This window comes from Lactuca sativa, chromosome 2, assembly GCF_002870075.4.
Source record: "Lactuca sativa cultivar Salinas chromosome 2, Lsat_Salinas_v11, whole genome shotgun sequence".
Taxonomy (NCBI): domain Eukaryota; kingdom Viridiplantae; phylum Streptophyta; class Magnoliopsida; order Asterales; family Asteraceae; genus Lactuca; species Lactuca sativa.
The window spans coordinates 19,843,988-19,868,530 of NC_056624.2; the positions used below are offsets into that span (position 1 = coordinate 19,843,988).

Genomic DNA, 24,543 nt, shown 5'->3' on the forward strand with positions numbered 1-24,543 from the left:
GTTTCAAGGCTTCTAATTGAGCTTCCCGAATTTGTGTGGCCAGGTGGGAATGGATGGTCATGGTTAAGGATTTTACTCGGCGGCCCGAATATTCCTTCCTGCTTAGGGCATCAGCCACTACATTGGCCTTGCCCGGGTGGTAGCGAATTTCGCACTCGTAGTCGTTTAGCAGTTCAACCCATCTCCGTTGTCGCATGTTGAGCTCTTTCTGATTGAGGATATGTTGAAGACTTTTGTGGTCGGTGAAGATGGTACATTTCGTGCCGTAGAGGTAGTGCCTCCAAATCTTTAGAGCGAACACTACCGCTCCCAATTCAAGGTCATGGGTGGTGTAATTAACTTCGTGTGTTTTAAGCTGTCTCGACGCGTAGGCGATGACTTTTCCTCTCTGCATGAGCACGAATCCGAGGCCTTGATTCGAAGCATCGCAGTATACTACGAAGTCGTCAGTTCCTTCTGGAAGAGACAAAATTGGTGCGCTGCACAGGGCTTGTTTAACGTCTGAAAGGCGGTTTCTTGTTTATCTCCCCACTTAAATACCACACCTTTTTGAGTCAGGGTGGTGAGTGGTTTGGCGATCTTCGAGAAGTTTTGTATGAATCTTCGGTAATAGCCGGCGAGCCCTAAAAATTGTCAAATTTCCGTCGGCGTTGTAGGTGCTGACCAGTTTTTAATAGCTTGGATTTTTGCGGGATCCACATGTATCCCCTTCTCGCTAACCACATGGCCAAGAAAATTCACTTCTCTAATCCAGAATTCGCATTTAGAGAATTTGGCGTAAAGCTTCTCGGCCCTCAGTGTTTCCAAGATCAGCCGGAGGTGTTGACGGTGCTCTTCCTCGCTTCGGGAGTAGATTAAAATATCGTCGATGAACACAATCACGAATTTGTCTAAGTAGGGTCGACACACTCGATTCATCAGGTCCATAAATATTGCCGGTGCGTTCGTTAATCCGAAGGGCATTACCACAAACTCATAGTGCCCGTAACGAGTTCTGAACGCAGTCTTGGGAATATCCTCTTCTTGTACTCGCAATTGATGATAACCCAACCTCAAGTCGATTTTTGAAAAGTAGCTTGCTCCCTGGAGTTGGTCAAAGAGGTCATCGATTCGGGGTAAGGGATATCGGTTCTTGACAGTGAGTTTGTTTAGCTCCCGGTAGTCTATGCACATGCGAAAAGATCCGTCCTTCTTCTTTACAAACAAGACCGGTGCTCCCCAGGGTGAGAAGCTTGGCCTGATAAATCCTTTGCTTAACAGTTCATTTAACTGGCTGGAAAGTTCTTGCATTTCTGCCGGTGCTAAACGGTATGGAGCCTTAGCGACGGGGGTAGCTCCTGGGATTAAGTCGATTCGGAATTCGACTTGTCGTGCGGAGGGTACACCTGGAAGATCTTCGGGGAATACATCGGGATAGTTGCACACCTCGGGAATGTCGTTGATATCCTTCACCTCTCGTTTCGTATCTACTATGTGAGCTAGAAATGCGTGGTACTCCTTTCGGAGGTACTTTTGGGCTTTGACGCAAGAGATGACTTGCAAATTTGAACTGGGTTTGTCGCCATAGATGAAGAGGGTTTTGCCATTTGGCAGATTAAGGCGAACGGCCCTTTCGTAACATAGAATGTCGGCACGATGTGAACTTAACCAATCCATACCGATGATTATGTCAAAGCATTTTATGGTGACCGGCATCAGGTCTACTTTAAACGAATGGTTGTCTAGAGTGAGGGTACACCCTGAGTATATAACATTAGTGTGCTCTTCTTTCCCATTAGCCATTTCTACTACGTATGTATCTTTTAATGAATGAGGGGTTTGTTTTAGTAATCGTTTGAATTTATGGCTCACAAAACTCCTCTCTGCTCCACTATCAAATAGTACGCATGCATATGTGTTATTGAGGAGAAACGTACCAGAAACCACCGAGGGATCCTTGACCGCTTCCCCGTGTCCCATTGTCAGGACTCTCCCTACACCATCACCATTAGGGGTTTGTGCCTTGGGGCAGTTTCTCCTGAAGTGTCCTGCTTCACCACATTCATAGCAGGTTTGGCTTGCCCCCGCATTGGCAACTTGGTTGTTTGGTCGTGCTGGCGCTCTACAGAAACGAGCGGTATGCCCTTTCTTGTCGCAGTTTTTGCAATGCAATTCCCGACAAACTCCCTTGTGATGGTAGTTGCACTTGTTGTACTTGGGGAGATTTCCAGCATATGGCTTCGGCGGCGTTGGAGCAGGAGCAATAGTGGCTGCACGGACAGCAACTGTCCGTTGCTTCTTTGCAGGGTCCCTTACCGGTTGTTTCTTTTTAATGTTCCAGAACTTCCTCTTGTTGTTTCCTCCTTTCGTTTGGTTGGTGACGGTGACCATGGTGCCACGGCTGGCCCTATGATCGATAAGTTGTTGTGCCAATTCCTTGGCACTTTCAAAGGTAGTAGGTTTCGAGGCCAGAACACTGTCATGAATCTGGGATGACAGCCCCCAAAGGTATCGCTCTACCTTCTTCTCCTCCGGAGTAACCATTGCAGGGCAGAGGAGTGCTAGGTCGTTGAATCGGGCTGTATAAGCTTCGAGGTCCATCCCCGACATCTTGAGATTCCATAGTTCCTCCTCGAGCTTTTGTATTTCTCCCCTCGGGCAATACTCTTTTAGCATCAACGCTTTTAAGTTCTCCCAGCCGATGGAGTTAGCCACTGCAGGCGTAAGTGACTTAACTCGGCCATTCCACCAAGTAAGAGCTTTTCTTGTGAAAGTGAATGCCGCGTACTTGACTTTGCTTGCCTCGGGGCAAGCACAGATTTCGAAGACTGCTTCGGTCCTTTCGAACCATTGCATCAGCGCTATGACGCCCCCGCTCCCGTCGAAAGGATCGGGTTTGCCATTAGTGAAGTCTTTGTATGAACACTCCTTAGCGCGCCCCGTGCTGTCCCCCTGGTTCGAGTTAGTATTCCCAGATCCGGAACCGCCGAAACCATTCGTACCCATTTGTGACATTGCTGCTGCCACGGCTGCTGTTACTGCAGCCTGAAACATTACCGGATCAAACTCCGGAGGTGGCGGCGGAGTGGGCGGTGCTGAGTTTCCGGAAGGCCTTGGTCTTTTCCTTGGCGGCATGGTTCTGACATAAGAATATAAAAAGAAAGACTTGTCGGTAAAATTTCAGCGGTGAAACGAGTCGAGCATTACTTGTTTCATCTCAATTGTATTTTGTTCGAGTCTATTAATTTAGAAGACAATTATTTGTCAAGTTTATGCAATTAATCTTATGAATTAATTAGTGTTGACTCCAGCAGAGTCAAGTGCTTGGTTTGTGTCAGCATCAAAAGAAATAAAATACAAACCACATTCATTGATAATTTGCTAGTACATAATGTTCTTAGGAATTTGACTTCATAGAGGTCTATATTACATTAATATAAAGATAAAGTTTCGGTAGTACAAAAGTCCCTTTGACTAGTGTGATCACTTAGTCGCAAGGTCAACCTATTCGCAACAAGGAGTAGCACCGACGCATACTCGAAATCCTAAATTTATAACAAAATATAAGTAGCGCGAAAACTACTCGTGGCGTGAAGCATCTGATCCCTGGTGGCCTTGGGATGAGGTCGAGGCTCCCTGAAGCTCCGCAATCCGGCGCTCAGCCGCGATCACCCTCTCCTCGAGAGCTGCGTGTCTCACCTGGTACTCCCTTACCTCCGCTCGTGCGGCGGTAAGGTCCTCGATGAGTCGGTCCAATGGATAGAAGTCCCTCTCCAAATCCCGGGTGCGTGCATCGGTGGCTGCCGTAATAGCGCTGAGATTTCGAATCTGGTCTGCCATTTCCCTACTCTGGTTTCCCAAGTTCGTGATGTGCTGGGTCATAACGGGGAGAGCTCTATCAGCCGGTCCCCCGTGGCTGAGGTCGTAATAACCTCGTTGGTCGCCATAGGGTGACCTCTGGTGCTGTTGCCGACTCCACCTCTCGATCATGGTTGCCCAACGGGGCTCAGGCCCATTGTGCCCCCAGCGGTTTGCAGGCACCCTAGCAATGTAAGGAGGGTTGAAGACTTCCTCCTCTGGATCTTCTTCACTTTCCTCCTCATCCATGTCCACCTCGTCGTCTTCCTCTTCTTCTTCTTCTTCATCTACCTCCTCTTCTTCTTCCTCGGGATCTTCTTCGGGATCCTCTTCGGGATCCTCTTCAATCAGCTCTTCGGGCTCTTCCTCAATCCAGCCGGCATTTCCCTGGTTGGGAAAGTATGGGTCTCCTGGTAGGTGAAATCCTGCCATGACGTCTGCGCGAGAATAGAGGGGTAAGAAGCGGATAGTGGTAGATATTAATAATATTGCGATATAGCAACATACAAATACTCCTATAGTATTTTAAACGTTTAGATTTGGTTCTTATAGCACTCTTTGTAGGGTGAAGTTAGGTTATTAGACTTGTTGCCCTCCTACGGCTATCCCCCGGTATGAGTAAGTCACTTTCCGGACTAATATAGTTGATCAGGCTATATCCTTCCCAAAACTGATTACTCATACCAAGGCATACTCGCAGCGTTCAACTCCTCTTCTTTTAGTTTATGTTCTCCTAGTTATGACACTACGCGCGTATGCAATGCATGTAGGTATACTTTTAAACAGAACTAATTCGTTTTCAAAAAGTATAACCGGTTAGAATGTTTTAAAATCAGAGACTCTTAGTCCCAAATGTGTTTATAGTTTGTATATCCTATGTTGTTTGATATACTTAATTCACTATAAACCGTGCTCTGATACCAATCTGTCACACCCCTGAACCAAGGATGGCGGAAACGTCCAGGGATGGAGGACTTCATGTGTAGTATCATAACAACAATGGTAATAGTGATGAAAGTAAACATAACCAATATATATATATATATATATATATATATATATATATATATATATATATATATATATATAATTGAAAAAGTTACATCATTGTATGTATTACATGTTTCAAATTCAATTACAATATGTTGACAAAATAAGATAAGTTTGACGCCTCAACGTCCCATCCTCAAAAGTATTTTGTTACCTGTTTAGCGATTTCCTGAGAATACAAGCAGTTTGAAAAAGTGTCAACACAATGGTTGGTGAGTTCATAAGAGATTTTATTGAAGAATTAGACCGTTTTCCTTGTAAAAACGATATGATATGTATTCAGAAAATCCGATATTTTCTTTATAAAGTTTATGTAATGTAGTCACATAACCGATGACCAAAATGTATAAGTAACCTTTCTTATTAAAGGAAAATGAAATGTGCTAAAATTGACATAAACGCACTTGAATTAAATGATGTTCCCGAAACTTCTATTGTTTGTTAATACTTGATGTATATGTAGTCCTAAGTCTTAGGACCGAGAAAATAACAAGTATCGTCTATACTTAAAGCTATAAATGTGGTTTCAAATGATGTGTAGTCATAAATACCAAAAACCGAATGTAGACAGTAATATCGGTACTTGTTGAGATAAAAGTGATTTTTTTAAAAACCGACATAAAAACCCATTAAAGTTTTATAAAATTCCCGTAAGCTTTATGTATTGTTATATCCTTATGTGAGCCGCTATAATCATACTTAAGACTAAATGAACCTGCCACGACGTTTCTCAGGCGTCGAAGAACTGAAATGACAATTATCACCCGTAGACCTGCAGGTCCAACTGTAGCTAGCAGCAAGGTGTGGGGTGTCAAGCCCAATATAGATCTATATACAACTATCACGTTCTCCCTCCAGGAGACTCTGATTATAACGTACAGGATTTTATATTCCGCACTCGGACGTATGGAAAGAGAATGTCTCACAATTTAGGTTAACAAGTTTACAAGTTGTATGCGGGAGTGTAAAACCTTTCTGTATGAATGTACCCTTCTCGTACGTGTGTGTTATGTGATGTATTGAAAACTATACCTATTATAGTTTTATCCAAAACGTTTGTAATATATAAGAACTCTTTTATGAAAAGGTGTTAGGATTATAAAATCCATTAAACTATGCGTATTATAGTTTATATGTATATATACGTGTTCTAAATGAATGAATAATCTTATCATGAATGACTTATTTTCAGTTTAAGATGATAAAATTTACAACATATCACATTCAATACTTAGAACTTGACATTATACACTTTGCTCAACACAATACAAAGTGTAGTAAAAATTACAAGCTGTTAACAAATTTTCAGCCTTTCTACACTGTTTTTGAAAACTCATAGAAAAATCATACGAAGTCGAAAACTAAATCCATAAATTCTGGGAGTTCCCAAAATGTGTCTAGTTTACTCATAATTTTTACCATGATTTTTAATGACCTGCAACTTAGGTGAAAAGGTCCATAATCACAGACTGGTCCGGATTGGTGTTTGAAATGATAGGCAGTTTTGTAAAAATCACCATAAATTGTAGAAAAATCGTATGGAGATGTGCAAGTAGTCATTTTAAAGCTAAGAAGTAGAACTACATGCACCTAAAACAGTTTTGAAAACTAAAATGTTTAAGGTGTCCAAAACAGTCCGTGAATGGAGTCCAACTTTTCTGATGAAAGCTGTTAGAAAATTTTAGTTATGTTCTTGGTGTTTTAACTTGTATTCCCCCCCTAAAAACTTAAGAAAACATGAAAATGTAGGGGTATGAACTCACCTTAAGTGTTTTCAGTAGATGATTGATGAAGAATGGAGGTGCTTAACTCAAGCACACTTGGAATGTCTTGAAGATTTCGAGAATCTAGCATGATAGTTATGGAGTTTGTATGAGCTATCAATGATTTGAGTAGAATGAAGTGTGAGAATCACAAGGAGGGTGGATTACACTTACCAAGAGTGGAAGAACACTTGATGATTAGCCTTGAAATCGTGAGTTAGAGAGAGAAGTTGGAGAGAAAGAGTTGGAGTTCATTCTTGGTGAATTTTGAGAGTGATTGAAGAGAATGAGGAGAGAGGGTGTATGATCAGCCCTTAGATTGTGGGGGTTACTTGTGAAAGAGAGTAAAAGGTACCAGGTATGGTGGAGAGGAGTGTGGGTTGTCATGGAGTGGGTGAGGGGGTTGCTTGCGTCATAACTAAGGTAAGGTCAACACTTCTTCTTTTTGTACTTTACCAACTCCTTTTTAAATAAGATTTTACCCTTAAAATGTGATTAAATCATTAATTTAGGGGTCTTATAATTAAAAATAAAGTTCTGGGTGAAAATCCCATGTTAAAATAATCAAAAATGGGTTTAAAATGCAAAAATAGGTAAAAATAGGCGAAATCCGAGCTGCCCAGCGAGACCCTTCGGATCTCGGCCGAGGCTCGGTTCTCTGGGCGAAGGTTCGGACGCGGGTGGCTGAGGCGGGGAGGCGAAAGGCGAACAAGCTAGGTCCGATGCGATGCAGTCCGAAGCGAAGGCGAGAAACGGAAGGCGGGTTCGGTCCGAAGGGAGGCTGTCCGACGCGAAGGTAGAGGTTCGGTCCGAGGCTGGCTAGAACCGAAGGTACTGTTGTGAACAGTAACTTCGGTTCGGACCTTCCTTCCATGTGAGGTTCGGTTCGGACCTTTCTTCTTAGCAGGGTTCGGTTCGGATGAACAGTACTTTCGGTTCAGCTCATGAACAGTACTTTCGGTTCGGACCCTCATGAATAGTGCTTTCGGTTCGGTTCATGAATAGTACTTTCGGTTCGGAGGGTTCGTTCCCTTAAGTCCGTTTTTCGCGTAGACTTCCGTTCTTGGGTTATTTTCGCCAAATTCGAGGGTCGGGATGCCCCGAGTGATTATAGAAAGTTGGGAGAGATTTCGAGAGAGATTTGAGAGAGATTCCTCGTTCTCAGAGAGATTTGGGAGAGATTTGACGTACTTGGAGAGATTTCGCATACGAAGAGATACGTGAGAGAGATTTCACATACTTGGAGAGATTTGGGAGAGATTTGACATTCTTGGAGAGATTTCACATACAAAGAGATATGTGAGAGAGATTTCACATACTTAGAGAGATTTGGGAGAGATTTGACATTCTTGGAGAGATTTCACATACAAAGAGATATGTGGGAGAGATTTCACATACTTAGAGAGATTTGGGAGAGATTTGACATACTTGGAGAGATTTCACATACGAAGAGATATGTGAGAGAGATTTCACATACAAAGAGATATGTGGGAGAGATTTCACATACTTAGAGAGATTTGGGAGAGATTTGACATACTTGGAGAGATTTCACATACAAAGAGATATGTGAGAGAGATTTCACGTACTTAGAGAGATTTGGGAGAGGTTTCTCATACTTAGAGAGATTTGGGAGAGGTTTCTCATACTTAGAGATATGTGGGAGAGGTTTCTCATACTTAGAGATATGTGGGAGAGGTTTCACATACTTAGAGATATTTGGGAGAGATTTGACATACTTAGAGCTAGAGTGAAAACGATTAAGAGTGTCTTCGTGTGTGATGAATGAGAGTGTTCGGCTTCGCAATGCAAGGTCTTTAGACCCCGTTGTGCCGTGATTTAGGATCTTACGCATTCCCTATGAGTATGCAACATTGTATTATTGTTTTTGTTCATTGTTTAGCACTAATGCTAAGGAAATTTAAACACATGAACTTTCCAAGTGGTGTTTTCTCATTAAAATAGTGAGTTATACAGTAATTACATAATGTAAACCCTATCATACAAGGTTTTAATCGAGTTGACCGGTTTGACTCGCTGACCTTGACCGGCTTAGACTTGACCCGATTTTGACTATTGTCACACTCACCAACTTAATTGTTGACACTCTTTCAAAACTACTTGTATTTCTCAGGGATTCAATAATACAGGTAAACCTCAGCTTTTGGAGAAGTGACGCTAAGGCGTTAGTTTAAAACTCATTTTTTCATCATTTTCTAATTTGTTTTGAACAAGTATCATTCAACAATGTAACTTTTAAATTATATATATGATGGTTGTTTTACTTTCTTTACTATGTATTCAACTGTTATGATACTACATGAAGTCAACCGCCTTCGAACGATTCCGCCGTTCTAGTTTGGGTGTGTGACAGAGGTGGTCTGCAAACTTTTTGAATTTTTGCTTCGGAAAAACAAAAAACACCTAAGTTTCTTTTATCCAGTTCATTTTTGGTTATTTTCTTCCTTTGGATGGTTCTTTACTTCTTTGTTGATTTTATTTACATTTTCTTTCTAATTATTGGGTTAATGTTTGTACAAATGCACAACAATCATTGTATTTGTCAAGATGATAAACAAGTGTGAGAGTTACTTTCCGCTTCAGTAAATTCATTAAATTTTTGCTTTTAGTAAACATAAATTTTTTTATTTATCTTTTTATTTTTAAAAGGTTTTGAAAAACGCTATATTGTAGTCAAGCCCTTTTTATAACTTAATTTATTGCATTCGGACCTAACATGTAGGCTCAAAATATAACTAACTTATATGAGCAAGACCATTATTGAAATTATTTGAAGGACTTGTTTTGCGCCCAAGAAGGGGTGGCATGACGACATTTGTAAGCTTCTACACATAGTAAGGACATCCACACCGCATTGAACTCGATAGAATAGATTGCCACATCATTCTTCTAAATTTTATACAATTCAATTAATTTTTTTTTCTAAAATGAATTGAACTCTACAAAATTCAACATAAAGTTACAAAAGCTAATTTATAGTTTATATTTAAGATTGAAAAAACATCATAAATGGTCCCTGTGGTTTCCCAAAATCTGAAGTTTAGTCCCCGTGGTTTAGAAACATCATAGTTGGTCCCTGTGCTTTCAAAACTTTTGACGATTGGTCATTATTGCTAATTCTGTTAAGTTTTGTCCATTAACTAAAGGGCATTTTTGTCATTTCACTACCACAGGGACTATTTATGATATTTTCTCTTTTTTTGAATTAAATATAATTATTTAATTTAATATATAAAAGGTCTCTCTCTTATACTCATTTTGAATGAACCACTTTAAACTAGAACCATCTTTATGTTAATCTAACACACATAAACACTACATAAATCAAAACTCAAGCTGAAGTTAAAGCTTGCACTCCATCTCGTCTTGTTTCTGCTAGAGCTTATGATGATTTTAAAGCTTACATCAGAATACCCAGTTCAATGGCTTACACCTAAAATCCATTGTTCTTCATGACTTTTTTACACCAATCAACACATGTGATCGATTCAGAGTGAAAAAAATGAGAAACTGGCCCAAATCCTTTAGCATAAAGATCTTCACGCACACCTGGATGATTGATCGAGTGAGTAACGATTTTACTGTAATTGGGTATCATAGTCGTTTCAAAAAAGGAAGGAAAGTTGAAATCGTAATCAAAGAAGGTGTGGGGATTTTCAATAAGGGAATGGTGTTTTGGGTCTTTTTTAGGGATTTCCAATAGGTTCAAGAACCCTAGTTTCTTCTTATTCCCTTATATGTTATATCAAATATCATAGATTTACAGAGGGTTTAACTTTGAGAGAGTGTGTATGTTCATATGTTTGATTTTCTATAGGAAGAAGGAAGAAGATATGTATGTTCGTATGTTCGTATGGGATGAAAGAGAGATGGGTAGGTGGGAGGTGAGGATGGATTTCATATTCAGTGAGAAGTGGTGGATTTCAAGGTCCGATGATGATGATCCTTGCGGAGGTTCAACAACCATCAGTTGTGGGAAAGAAACAACCATTGGAGAAATTACATACAGTTGGGGATGAGATGGAGAACAAGAGAGAGGCTGAATAGGGAGGAAATAGACGAGAGGTGATAACCAGTTGTAGCACCCGGTTCCTGGTAGGTAAATCTTATTTGAAGTATTTCCTTTCTTTTAGCCTTGGACTCGGCGAGTCATAGGTCCGACTCGCCGAGTGGATGCGGGACCCGGGACACGTTTAAGTTGGCGACTCGGCGAGTCCATATCCTGGACTTGGCGAGTCACAGCTGTTGGATGAAACCCTAAGTTTCAGGGGTTTGCACCCTATTTAAACGACTATTCCGCCCCAGGCCAGCCCCCATTCTCTCCCCAGTTCTCCCAACCCTCGTTTATGCTTGTTCTTTGAAGATTTGAGGCTTTGTTGTGTGCTTTTGAAGGCTTTGAAGGAGGAAGGAAGTAGATCCAGAAGAAGGGAAGCCATCCAGGTAATTATTGTGTTCTTCCAGCAGTTCCTTTGAGGTATAACCCGTTTTCCCCATGATTCTATGCTTAGTACTTCATTTGGGTCTTTCTTGGTCAAATCCCCAAGCTTTTATGTGCATTATATGTCGTAATAAGATGTTTGGCCTCTGGATCTAGGCAAGATTGAGCTCCAGGAGCTCAGATCTGTTAGCTTTATGGCCCCATGTTGCTTGTTAGCCCTATATCTACCCTTTTGAGACATTTTGAGCCCTAAAATCCATATTGGTGAATATCCACACGTAAAGTTGGAAACTTTACGTGTGATTCGTGTCCTAGAAGTCCAGATCTATGAATGGCATGGACTGGAATCGAGCAAATCCGTGTATTTAGTAGGTGCATGGCAACAACTCGGCGAGTCGTTCATGTGACTCGGCGAGTATGCTCGCGAGTCTCCGAGTTTGTCCCTTTTTCGTAGTGTCGAGTGAGCAGTGAGTCACGGGGTGTGACTCAGCGAGTCAGAAGCCGAACTCATCTATGGAGGTACTCGGCGAGTCAATGCCCTGACTCGACGAGTCCAAGGAAATCTTCATAGATCAAGAACAGACTCGACGAGTTGTTCATACAACTCGGCGAGTCTAAGCATGAGTGTTCATCGGATGAAGATGAACTCGACGAGTTGTTCATACAACTCGACGAGTAGGATGAAGGACTTGAGTATCTGTTAAGAAGGAGAACTCGTCGAGTCGTCGCCTAACTCGACGAGTAGGAACGGGTTTCAGGGCAACGGTTGAGTAGGGACTCGACGAGTTGGAAAGCCAACTCGGCGAGTCTGGTCAACTGAAAGTTGACTCTGACCTGGACTCAGGACTGGACCAGGGGTAAAATAGTCATTTTACCCAAAGGACAGTTAGCAGTATTTGATTGAGTATGTTGTGGGAATTGTAGCCGGAGGATTTCCGGAGCAGCAGCAGCAGCAGTAGTCAGTCAGTTCCCGATCAGTTCAGCAGCTACTTTGAGGTGAGTTACCTTCCAGTAGCGGTGGGTCTACGGCCACAATGCCGGCCCACCAGTAGGAGTCGTATGATGATTGTCTTTGTGATATCATCATGGTTACTACTACCTGTTATGTTGTATGCTAGTATGATACGTTATATGTGATAGTAGTACAGTTCGATTGTTAGGACCGAAGGGTGGTCAGACGCCCCAGAAATGTCTGACAGTATGTGATGATATGTTTGTATGCTGGCCTGTTATGTTATGCGATAGAGGTAGTAGGAGGGGGACCAGTCCCCGAGGATCGGTTGTTAGGACCGATGGGTAGTCAGCACCCCAGAATGGTTGGCATGGGTAGTCAGCACCCCAGAATGGCTTGACACGGGTTGGTCGGCACCCCAGAATGGCCGTACCGGGTAGTCAGGCACCCCAGAATAGCCTGGCAGTATGTGCGTTATTTGTTTGTATGGTACGTGGTACGATGGGGGGGGGGAACTTACTAAGCTTTGTGCTTATGTTTTTCAGTTGTTGTTTCAGGTACCTCTTCTTCGAAGGGGAAGGAGCTGGCGCGGTAGCGGCACATCACACACACACACATTGGTTTCCGCATTTACGAGATTTTCTGGGATTCGTACTCTGATATATTGATGATTGTATGATTGACTTTTAGACTCGGTTTATGTTTGTTATGGCTTGATCAAACAATTTTTTTTAACTAGTAATATTTTCTAAAGTATTGTTTTAAAAACGAAATTTTTAGACGTAAATTTTGGGTCGTTACACCAGTGGTTGTTATGGTGTTGCTGGAAAAAAAGATGGAAGTGTAGGGGTTCATTTCCCCAAATCTGATTTAGGGTTGCTGATAGGAAGGGATGTCGGTAGATCTGTGGGTTTTGATCGGGGTAGGGGCATGAAATCACTTACCCTGGTCGGTGGCATCCGATGGTGGTGATGGCGGAAGGTTGTGATGGTAGCTTTCGGTTGTAATATAGATGGGGTTCAAAGTTTTTGGAGGTAAGGGAGGAAGACAAAGGTGTGTCTTTATTGTTCAAGAGAGAGAGACAGACATAGAGAGAGAGAGAGAGAGAGAGAGAGAGAGAGAGACATTTTATATATTAAATTAAATAATAATATTTAATTTTAAAAATAATAATAATAAGAGAAAACATCATAAATGGTCCCTGTGGTAGTGAAATAACGAAAATGCCCTTTAGTTAACAGACAAAACTTAACGGAGTTAGCAATAAGGACTAATCGTTAAAAGTTTTGAAAGCACAGGGACTAGTTATGACGTTTCTAAACCACGGAGACTAAACTTCAGATTTTGGAAAACCACATGACCATTTATAATGTTTTTTTTTTAAGATTAGAAAACTTTTCTTTTTCCCATTGAAGAGTTCAACGACCATTGAACTCCAAATCTATTGAATGCCAAGGTGACATCTCACTATGATAGAGTTTTATCCATTAAATGACAACTAGACTTGTTACATCATTCAACCATCTCATTAAACTCACCATTGTGGATGTTTTAACCGCTCTAAATGATTGAATTATTGATCAAACCACCATATCTAAATGTAATTATTTTTGTTACTTATACCGAATATACATAAACATTAAATAATATGCGCATACACTAGTGCCGTTGCGAATACTTGTTAAACGTGTAAATACCGCTGATGTCGAAAATGCACCAAATTTCATCAACAATTAAATCAATTAATCACGGGGATTTTCATATTACTTGTTGATATTATCATATTTTATATTGGATCATGCTGTCTTTAAATAAAAATATGTGCTATGTTTGATTATATAAAAATATCCAGTTAAATACGTCAATTTACCTTATTCTAATCGAATAAAATAACATGTGGCCGGTGTGGAACAAGAAGTAAAACCATAAGTTACAAGCGTTTTCTTTCACATTTTAACCTTTTCAATTTCGCACAGAAACTTTTTAATGTTTTTGGTAAGAATATCACCCCAAAGATTAGAAAGCAACGATCAAATATGATAAAAACTACATCTAATGTTGTGACAAGATAGAAATTCATGAAAAGTTGCTATTTGTACGGTACAAATTCATTGCAGTATGGTATATATGGCAACACAAATATACCATTAATTTATCATTCTTCTAACGTTAACAACAATTAAGTATTTACCAAAAATATATACCCTACACTACATGCTTTTCTCTTGTTGAAGACTAACTAAATGTGCATACACACTCCCTGGCATGCCAACAAGCATGTCATGTGTCCCACTCTCAACCACCGTTCCATTCTGGAGCACCGCGATACTGTCGGCATTACGTACTGTCGACAGGCGGTGGGCCACCAGAACGGTGGTTCTTCCCTCCATCAACTTATCAAGCGCTTCTTGAACCAGTCTCTCAGAGGCTATATCAAGAGCGCTCGTCGCTTCATCTAACAAAAGAATCGATGGATCTTTCAATACTGCTCTCGCAATCGCCACCCGTTGTTTTTGTCCTCCGGACAACTGCACCCCTTTGCTCCCCACTTCTGTTTTGTAACCCTCCGGCATCCGGCTAATGAATTCATGAGCATTCGCAAGTTTTGCGGCGTTTATGACTTCAATTTCGGACGCATTTTCATTACCATATTTTATATTTTCGTATATATTCGTTGAAAATAACGATGGTTCTTGTTGAACCAATCCAATCCGTTTCCTTAACGATTTTAAATTCAATTTCTTGATATCGAAACTGTCAATGAAAACTGCACCGAGATCGGGATCGTAAAATCTCGTTACGAGTCCGATCACGGTGCTTTTCCCGGACCCACTCGGTCCAACTACCGCCAAACTATTTCCCGCCATTAATTTCAAATTTAAACCATTCAAAACTTTAATTTCCGGTCTAGTCGGGTACGCGAAGCTCACGTTTCTAAATTCAATATCTCCTTTAATGTTATCTACTACTAATAAATCCCGATGGTCGGGATTTATACTAGACACTCGGTTAAGTATTTCGAATACTGAACCGAGTGCTTGTGTCCCCTTCACAATGTCGGGGGCGAGTGCAAGGGTTTCAGCTATTGATAACGCGGTGATTATTAGGACCATGAAGGATTTAATAATGTCGCCGAAATTGGAATTTTTGTGTTGGATTAATACCGATGCGTACCAAAGGCCAAGCGCGTATGAGCAAAATGCAAGGAGTTGGGAAAAACCGTATCCGATTCCCGATATGTGACCGCGGAGACGGGCTTGTTTCCCGGGGCGGTTGAGTTCGGCGGCGAACTGAGTCGAGACTCGGTCTTCGGCTCCGAATGCGGCTACGGTTCGGATGTTGGTCATCGCTTCACGAGCCACGGATGTGGCTCGGGAATACGCGGTTGTGTAGTCTCCACCGAATCCCTTAAGAAAGAGTTGCTACAAACATAACAAAAGACAAATTGTCATGTGTTGTTTCTTTTTACTTAATGATTAATATAAAGTCTAACCTCTGTTAAGGAAGCTGCAATTAAAAGGGGAAACGTAGAAATGACAACTAATGCAATTCTCCAACTTAATATAAATGATATCACAAACGCAGTCAATGTGAGTGCTATATTTTGTACGATTGTTGATAGACGATCTGCTAATGCACTTCGTACTAGTGTTGCATCTGCTGCCAACTTTGATAAAAGCGATCCCGTAGAATTTTCATCAAAATCAAACCAACCAATCTCATTGCTTAGTATAGCTGAAAAAAATAAAAAAATAAACCGGTTACGATTTTTTAATGATATTTCTATGCAAATATTGCAAATTTAATTTTTCAATAACAATAAATATACATTTTTATTCTATTTTAAGAAAGTTAACGAACCTGAAAACATGGATAAACGGACCCTAGTGGTGAGGCGTTCTCCCATCAACGTATAGAAATAGTGCTGCAACATATAAATAGGAATCGTTACAACACCCGCAGCCACAAATATAAGCGATGCATGAGCCACGTCATCTTTGATTTTCGAATTATCACGAGAATAAAACGACGTCAAGATATAAGTAATCCCAAGAGCAAATAATGGAGCTTGCATTCCCGCCAAAATCGCACCCACCGATCCCACCACCGCATACGGCCACTCCGGCTGATTTAGCTTCACAAGGTCCCAAATCGACGGCGTATTCCTCGAAGATCTGGACGCCGATTGGTTTTTCTCATTTGGGTGGAGTGTATTTAAATTTGTGGTTATCGGGTCAAAGTCTTCGAAATTGGTCCGGTTAGTATCTGGAGAGTTTTGGGGGTTTGAGTTCGACCCGGTTTGACCCGAATTGGTTTGGAGACTTACTAGACTGGAATACTCTCCGCCTTTAGAGATCAACTCCAAATGATTACCTTTTTCGATGATTTGACCGTTTTTCAGAACGATAATGGTGTCGACATCTCGAACTGTGGATAATCGATGAGCGACGATAACGGTGGTTCGATTTGACATGACGGTGTTTAACGATTGTTGAACGATGTGTTCTGATTCGGAATCGAGGGCGCTTGTTGCTTCATCGAGAAGTAAAATTTTAGGGTTTCGAATTGTGGCTCTTGCGATTGCGATTCTTTGTTTCTGGCCACCGGAAAGCTGGGTTCCGCCTTCGCCGACGTGAGTTTGGTAACTTTCCGGTAGTTTTTGAATGAAAGAATGGGCGTTTGCGGCTATGGAGGCTTCGATTATGTGGGCCATATCGGCATTGGGTTTTCCATACAGAATGTTTTCGGCTATTGTTGTGGCAAATAAGGCTGGTTCTTGACTGACTAACCCCATAAGCCCTCTTAACCAACTTAACTGCACAGTTTTTATATCATGGCCATCTAACAATATTTGCCCTAGAAATTATCAGAACAAGTGTTAAACAGAAGAAATAACAACTTAGTTTCATTTGTATGTTTATTATAACATTTTACTTTTATTTTTCTTATTAAAGCATTGTATTTTGAAAAGTATAAAGTAATCTAAATACAAAACAATTTTCATTTCTATAATTAGGTAAAATACAAGTTGGAGCTAGTTCATTTGACTAACAAGGTGTCTAACAAAGAGTTATTAACAAAGAGGTCTTGGGCTCTATCGAAAATATATACTAACCTGTCGTTCTAAAAAATAAAAGAAAAAGGTAAAATTCTTGATAATACAAAAGTTGAAAGTACAATGCTATAATTTGGTAGATTTTAGAATACAATGCAAATATTCTAATAGTTAAAGGTTGTAACAGAAAGAATGAGAGTATGGTGTTATAATACACAAAATAAATGAAATTATGTTCTTATTTCTTGCATTTAACCATTTTAAACAACCCAAGTAATGAAATTATGTTCTTATTTCTTGCATTTAACCATTTTAAACAACCCAAGTATGAGTTGAAAAATGAATTGAAAATTTTCGCCTTTTATTCTAAATTATATACACAGCAAAAGAGCTTTGGAATATGCATTTAGGTTTTATTTTATAACCAATGTATGAATCATTGTAACCGAAAATCACGTGACACCAATTAAAAACTAATTTATGCAATAGTGTTTCACAACTGTACCAATTTATTTACATTTTTTTACCAATTTATGCAGCTGGCCTGAATTATATAACCTATCTAATTATATGTAAAATATATTACATCTTTTGGTTCTAAGGGGGTGTTTGTTTTTCCTTTTAAATCAGCTTTTTGACTTTTAACTTTTCCAAAAAGTTAGAAAAATCCAAAAATTGTTTGACAAGTGGAAAATGACTTTCAAAAACCAACTTTTACCAAAACATAAAAACTAGTATTTGCAAAAGTCACACATCCGTGACTTTTTTGTATCCTTTTGAACTTTTGAGGCTGGAAAAGCAAAAGAAATCCCAAACACTTTTTAAACAACATCTTTTGAAAAAAAATCTTTTACAAAAAGTCATTTTATAAAAAGGATTTTTCCCCTTGGAAAGGAATCTCAAACACCCCCTAAAATGATACATCTTTGCATATTTCATATAGAAAACCATTTGGTTGCATAAATTGATAAAAAAAGGTTACACGTTTTTCCATAACTACGTACTTAACCCATCACTATAATTTAACTAATATAATTTCATAATCATATTAACAAATTATACCTGAGATAGGATCGTAAAATCGTTGGATCATAGAAATGATTGTGCTTTTTCCCGAACCACTTGGACCAACAACTGCAATCTTTTTCCCCGCACCGATTGAAAAACTCAAATTTTCTAAAACTGTATTTTGTCGAGACGGATACGCGAAATAGACCTCATGGAATTCGATATTCCCAGCCACTTTTGAGAATGCCATTCCAGAATTCAACTTTCTTGTACTTTCAATGTCTTCTTCAAGCATGCTTACGATGTTTGCAGCAGCAACTTTACCTTTAGCAATGGCTGCTAGGTTTGGTGCAGCTTGACCTAGAGCACTACAAAACCGAGTGTTATGATTTTCATTAAATTCTAGAAAACTAAATTAAAATTTGGATGGAATACAAAAAACACAAAGTATTTTTTTTTCCATTTTATTGGTTTAGCCACTTAACAGATTTTTCGTAGTGATTAATCCGTTTTACTTTAACGATTAAATATATATTTCTTTATCACCCCATTTTTTATGTGGGTGATATAAACATTTTTCGAGGTTACCAATTTTGACAGGTGAAATACAAAAAAACTTTATATTACTTGACTACTTTTGTAATGGTTAAATCATTATACTTTTTAACGGTTAAAAGAAACACATTTTTCTAAGTCCTACCTTGTTGATAACTTTATATACCGGCAATATGCCAAAATTTATAATGTCTTTCTACCATTTTATCCATATAGCCGATAAAATGTTATTTTTTTTATCAAGTTAACCGTCAAAATATTATTAAAATAATCATTAAAAGAGCAATAGTAGTTGCTAAATAGATAAAATGCTGAAGATACATTTTTTTTTTTGGAAAACAAACAAATAGATATGGTAAAGCATAACATACTTTCACCATTTTATCCACTCAACTGTTAATAGATTCAGCCATCAAGTTATTTTTTAACAATCACAAAAAAAAAAAAAGAAAAAAAAAACAAAAATAGCTGAGTGGGTAAGTCAATAAAATGGTGGAAGTACATTGTGATTTTTTATATTTTGATCTATTCAAATCTGGGTAACCTAGAAATAAATTTATTAAAATCAGGTAACCGGAAAAACATGACATAATTTCAACATTTTATTGATTTACACACTAAACTATTTCATTTTATCTATTTAACTACAAACTATTATTGTAATAATCATAAAAAGTGGCTGAATCGATAAAATGATAATCCGAAAAGTGATTTTTCTAAATGGTTAAAAAAGAAGAGTAAATTGATTATGTCTTTATTGTACTTATAGTGAAATCATGAATTAGGTCACTGTTATTTTGCCTAGCTCCCCGCTGACTTTTGCTTTTAATATATTGATTTGTCGTTAAAAAAATGAATTGGGTCACCGGTCGCAATATTTCTTTTGCATGTAAATTCAAGTTGTTTCAATGTTTTCAAATTAAATCCATTTTTCGGAGTTAATCTAAAATGACTATTTTATCCTTTACTTATATTTATCTATTTGTTTTTTTTTGTAATATTATATTATTATTAAATTGAAGTTGGTAACATCCCCTCCTTCCCTCACAACACTACCATCTCGACGAGAACCAACAATAGTTAATAATAATATATATGATAGAGACATAATAGAAATTAATAGAAAAAATAGATGAGGGGTAAAATAGTCTTGTTCAACTAACTCCCGAAAAATGAAACCAAGAGCACTTTATTGAAATTTGAAAGATATTGAAATCACAAGGATTAATTAAATCACCAAAAAACTTCCTACAGAGGACCCAATTCATGATTTTGCTATAAGCACATGGTCGAAAAATGCAATATACAGTATATACAAAAAGTATATAATGGTATACAAAACACAGTTAAGCCGCTAAATCAATAATACGATGAAAGCAAGTTGTGTTTCTCAGTATTTTTCCTTTTTTAAAATTTGATAAACATGAAAATTAGTAATTTAAAAAGTTAAGGGGTGAAATAATCGCTAAAACATGGAAACTACAACTACTAATCTATATATATTGTTCAAAAAACTATACTAAAAGTTAATAACACGAACTTACAATCCACTGAAGATGACATTGATGATTGTTGTGAATGCTTTACCACCATTTGTGCGATGGTGTTGCACGAGTATACCCGCATACCATAAAAGTAAAGCCCAAGCACAAAACAAAAGTGCATATGTGAACCCAATTCCCACTCCTTTCGCAAGCCCACTCTTTTTCCCAAATTTTAATGCATTTTGAAGTGACATTGAGTACATTTCAATTGCCCTTTTCTCCCCCACAAACGAATATACAGTACGAACTTGTGATATATTCTGATAAATCCATATACACAAAACAAAAATTCTCCCTTAGGCATGAAGAAAATAAGTGTATTGTGAAAAAAATTAAAATTAGAGACTGAATTACAAAATTGGTCTATGTAGTTTGCACCTTTTATTTTATTTAGGTTCAAAAAACAACTTTTTTTCAGGTTTCCATAACACTTTTGTAAGAGAAAATAAGATAAGGGAAAAAATAGTCATTTACTTGGGACAGAGATAAAAAAAAAACTTATGAAACATTCAAGTAGGTACCAAAATTGAAAAAAAAACAATTATTTTTTGGTCATGAACTAAAAAAAAGTGCAAACACATAACATGGAAATGTACTCATTTTATATGGGACAAAGATGAAATTCATTGTACCCTCCAATTTTAAGTTTGTCTTGCATACATTGATTTGAAAAATGACACTAAAAACAATTCATTCTACTGTATTAACAACTTACTATTAACATTATGTTATGATTCTTCCTAGCTATGTAATGAAAGGGCTTTCACAAAAAAAAAATTGTGGACACGTAATTCATTGTGCACTTCAAATTCTGCAATCTTGAAAAGCAGATCAAAATTGCAAAAAAAAAAAAAAACCTTTTCTGTACCTATACGCCAAAAAGAGAGTGCAAAACATATAACACTTTTGTGAAGAAACCTACGAGGGGCAAAATATTCATTCCATATTCACAAAGAACTAATTTCTTTATAGCAACTATGCTACACCCTAAGAACTAATTTCTTTATAATTTTTTCAAGTTGATATAAACTGATGATAATTAAATTTTTTGCAAGTGTTTTTTTACCTCCTCAGCGACCTTTCCAGCTTCAGCATAAGCAGCCTCACTTTTTTCAGACAATGTAGACATGATCACTGTATACGCTCCTCCAGCAAAAGCTATGAGTGGGACAATGGCCAATGTCAGAAGTGTGAGTTGCCATACCGAAGTAAATCCCACTGTGAATCCAACAAAGAATTGTGCAAGATATCTTAAACCATGGCCTATCTGCATTTTCATCCAATAAAAAACTTAACAAAATTGTTCAAATAATATTAAGCTTTTCTTCTAAGTGACTAAGGGTACTTCAGTAATTTTACTCCACCATTTACTAATCAATTTTGTTGAAGATAGCACCAAACACTAGAATATATTAGGGAAAACTGAGGAGAATAACATACTCTACTTTTTTTTATTTAACGATTATAGGAAATATACATAATTTTGTTACACATAATAGCTATGTACACATTCTATCATAGCCACAACAACAGTATATATAATTACATTTCTTTTACCAATAATAGCTATATATAGTTAATTTCCATTTTTCCCATAATATCATCGTACTTGTATTTTATTTTTCACACACATTAGTAATGTACTTACGTGTGAATAACAATATATATGAGCAATTTATTGTACTTGTTGCATATTGCTCCTATGGGTAAAAAAAGTATACATATATTGCTATTATGCATGAGTAATGAATTGTAATTAGGTTGCTATTATGTGTAGAAAAATGTAAGTATGCTGCTTTATGAGTTACATATTGTAATTATCGGAAAAAAACATAAGTAGGTTGTACATGGGTTGCTATTTCCTACAATTTACCAAAATAGATTAATGCATACTCACTTTAAAAATCTACATCTAAACATATGTTAAACGATTTCTTTATAGGTATGAATTTATTGTTTTTTGTACCTTGTCACCTATTGCATCTTGCACAAGTGTCGCGTCACTAGAAATGTGGAAAAGTATGTTTTTATCCTTGGCTATTGTGTCAAAAAACTTAATATCTTTTCTCAAAACAGATTGGAGATATTTGAAACGTAGACGACCTGTTTGTCTTTCTCCTGTTTGCATCCAACATGCAACACCTGTAAATCACCATTTTAAATATAAGTATTAGTAATCATATTAAATATTTTATTTATCCGTCAAATATAAGAACATCAACAATCGTGAATTTAATAAGAGAGTTGAATGAAGTGGTAAGTCTAGGTGTCAATGGATGAAACTTTATCATTATGAGATACCATATTGACATTCAATGAATTTGGTGTTCAAAGGCCATTGAACTCTTCAATGGAAAAAAAAAGTTTTTAAATCTTAAATATATAATATAAATAACTTTTGTAATATTCTATTGAATTTTATAGAGTTTAATGCATGGAAAAAATAATAGAGTTATATGGATTGTAAGAATATCACAATTGATTGAAGATTTCATTTAAAAAAAAAAAACAAAAAGTTAGTAAGGTGGTGGGGTCAACTCAACCTCTACAATTTCACCCAAAATAAATATTTACACGTTTTGACCTCAAGTCGTTTTGACCTGTTATCTTAGTCCCCGACCTACCGAATTTAGGTCCTATTTTTCCTTTTATAAAATATACATTATTAATTGAGTACTTATAATTATTACTCCTAAAATTTATAGATAGAAATATTGAACAAAAGAAGCGGAAATTTTTGATATTTAAAGATTACAAAAAATGCATGTTATATACCTATATACTTTATATTAGAATTATAAACACTATTAACCTCCATGTGATGGGCCCTAGGGCGGGTTTATCCACTCACATGGTGAACTTTATCATTTTTTATAAGTTTGCAAAATGAAAACTTATAAACAAGAAAAAGGGAACTACATAAGTTTGAAAAAAAGGGAGAAAAAACAGCTACATTTCAGAAAAAAAAAGCAAAAACAAAATTTTGAAATAATCTTATGCAATGCCTGTTAAATTATCCTCAAGTCAAAGCTAGTTATTTAACTTTCAAGAATTTTTTAAAGAAAAAGTAATAATGGAATGAAGGGAGTAAGAGCATAAGAAATGTACCTATCCATGATGACACAAAAACAACGAGTCCAAGATAAACCAAGTATAGAGAATTCTGCACACACACACACACACAAAATGCAAATTTTGAGTATTTAACTAAGTGGATGAATGAATAGAGTTTAAAAAATGATCACATTTTTTTACCTTACAAACCTCTGAAGACATTCTATGAGGATGTGAAGATAAATGGCCCAAAGAATCAATCATTCGACCAAACAAAACAAAGAAAATTGGAAGAGCAGCACCATGAACACAAGCTCCAATGCTCCCAAACAACATTAAAAGCAAATCCCATTTATCAGCTGCATAAAATAATCCCGAAAATGAAGCTTTTGAACTTGAATCCGTTTTTAACTCCACCTTTGGAGTTGGGTTTTCACCATAATCTTGATTTGACAAAATTTCAACCTCCCCCATTTTTTAAGCTATTTTGACAGTTTGCAAAGAGAATGTTTGTGTGTGTGTGTGTGTATGAGAGAGAGAGAGAGAGAGAGAGAGAGAGAGAGAGAGAGAGAGAGAGAGAGAGAGAGAGAGAGAGAGTGTGTGTGTGTGTTAGAAATGAAAAATGAAATGTGGTAAGTATCATTTCATTATGCACAAGATGATGTCAATTTCCCGCCAATAAATGAAGCAGTTAATAGTTGAGCAACTAACAATTCGGCTTTTTTTTACTATAACTTTTAATAAAGGAAAAAGATCAAGATTATGCAAATAGCCTCATTTTTCTGGAATCTTCAATAGCTATGATTTAGTCTTCTAATTAAAGCTAATAACTACTATGACTATAGCTACACATAGAACCATGGGCCACAAAATAATACAAACCCAATGCACCAAATTTGTCGGCTGTTTAACCTGATGAAAGCGAATGCACAAATAACCAACACAAATTAGGATTAATAACTCTTGATTTTCCAGTTTTGTAAATTATAACAACAATGCTTTGGGGGTAATACTGTTAACATCCACTAAAATATTAATGCATGGAGTATATTCCATAAAAGAACATATGAAGGGTCTTGTAAAAAAGGAAATGATCATCAGTCACAATCAGCGTAAAAGCAAGGATGTTTTTTTTACCATAGGAAAATTACTGGACCTATAAAGAAATGAAAATTGGCATAAATTGGGATTTTGAGTAACTTTGTTGCTAAAGAATGTACCTACATGCAAGAAATTGCAACTTACATTCCTTGATTTGTTTATTTTAG

The 24,543-nt window shown here is 37.6% G+C and overlaps 1 protein-coding gene across 1 annotated transcript; it reads right to left on the bottom strand.

Moving 5' to 3' along the window:
- Window positions 1–14,116: 14,116 nt before the first annotated feature.
- On the bottom strand, window positions 14,117–23,987 carry LOC111917450 (ABC transporter B family member 13). Its single transcript, XM_023913140.3, has 9 exons — window positions 23,477–23,987; window positions 23,330–23,384; window positions 22,188–22,363; window positions 21,288–21,488; window positions 20,222–20,481; window positions 18,177–18,490; window positions 15,920–16,915; window positions 15,552–15,793; window positions 14,117–15,480 (listed from the first exon to the last, which is right to left on the bottom strand). The coding sequence occupies exons 1-9, from the start codon at window positions 23,747–23,749 to the stop codon at window positions 14,269–14,271; spliced, it is 3,729 nt and encodes a 1,242-aa protein (XP_023768908.1). The 5' UTR covers window positions 23,750–23,987; the 3' UTR covers window positions 14,117–14,268.
- Between the last annotated feature and the right edge of the window lie 556 nt (window positions 23,988–24,543).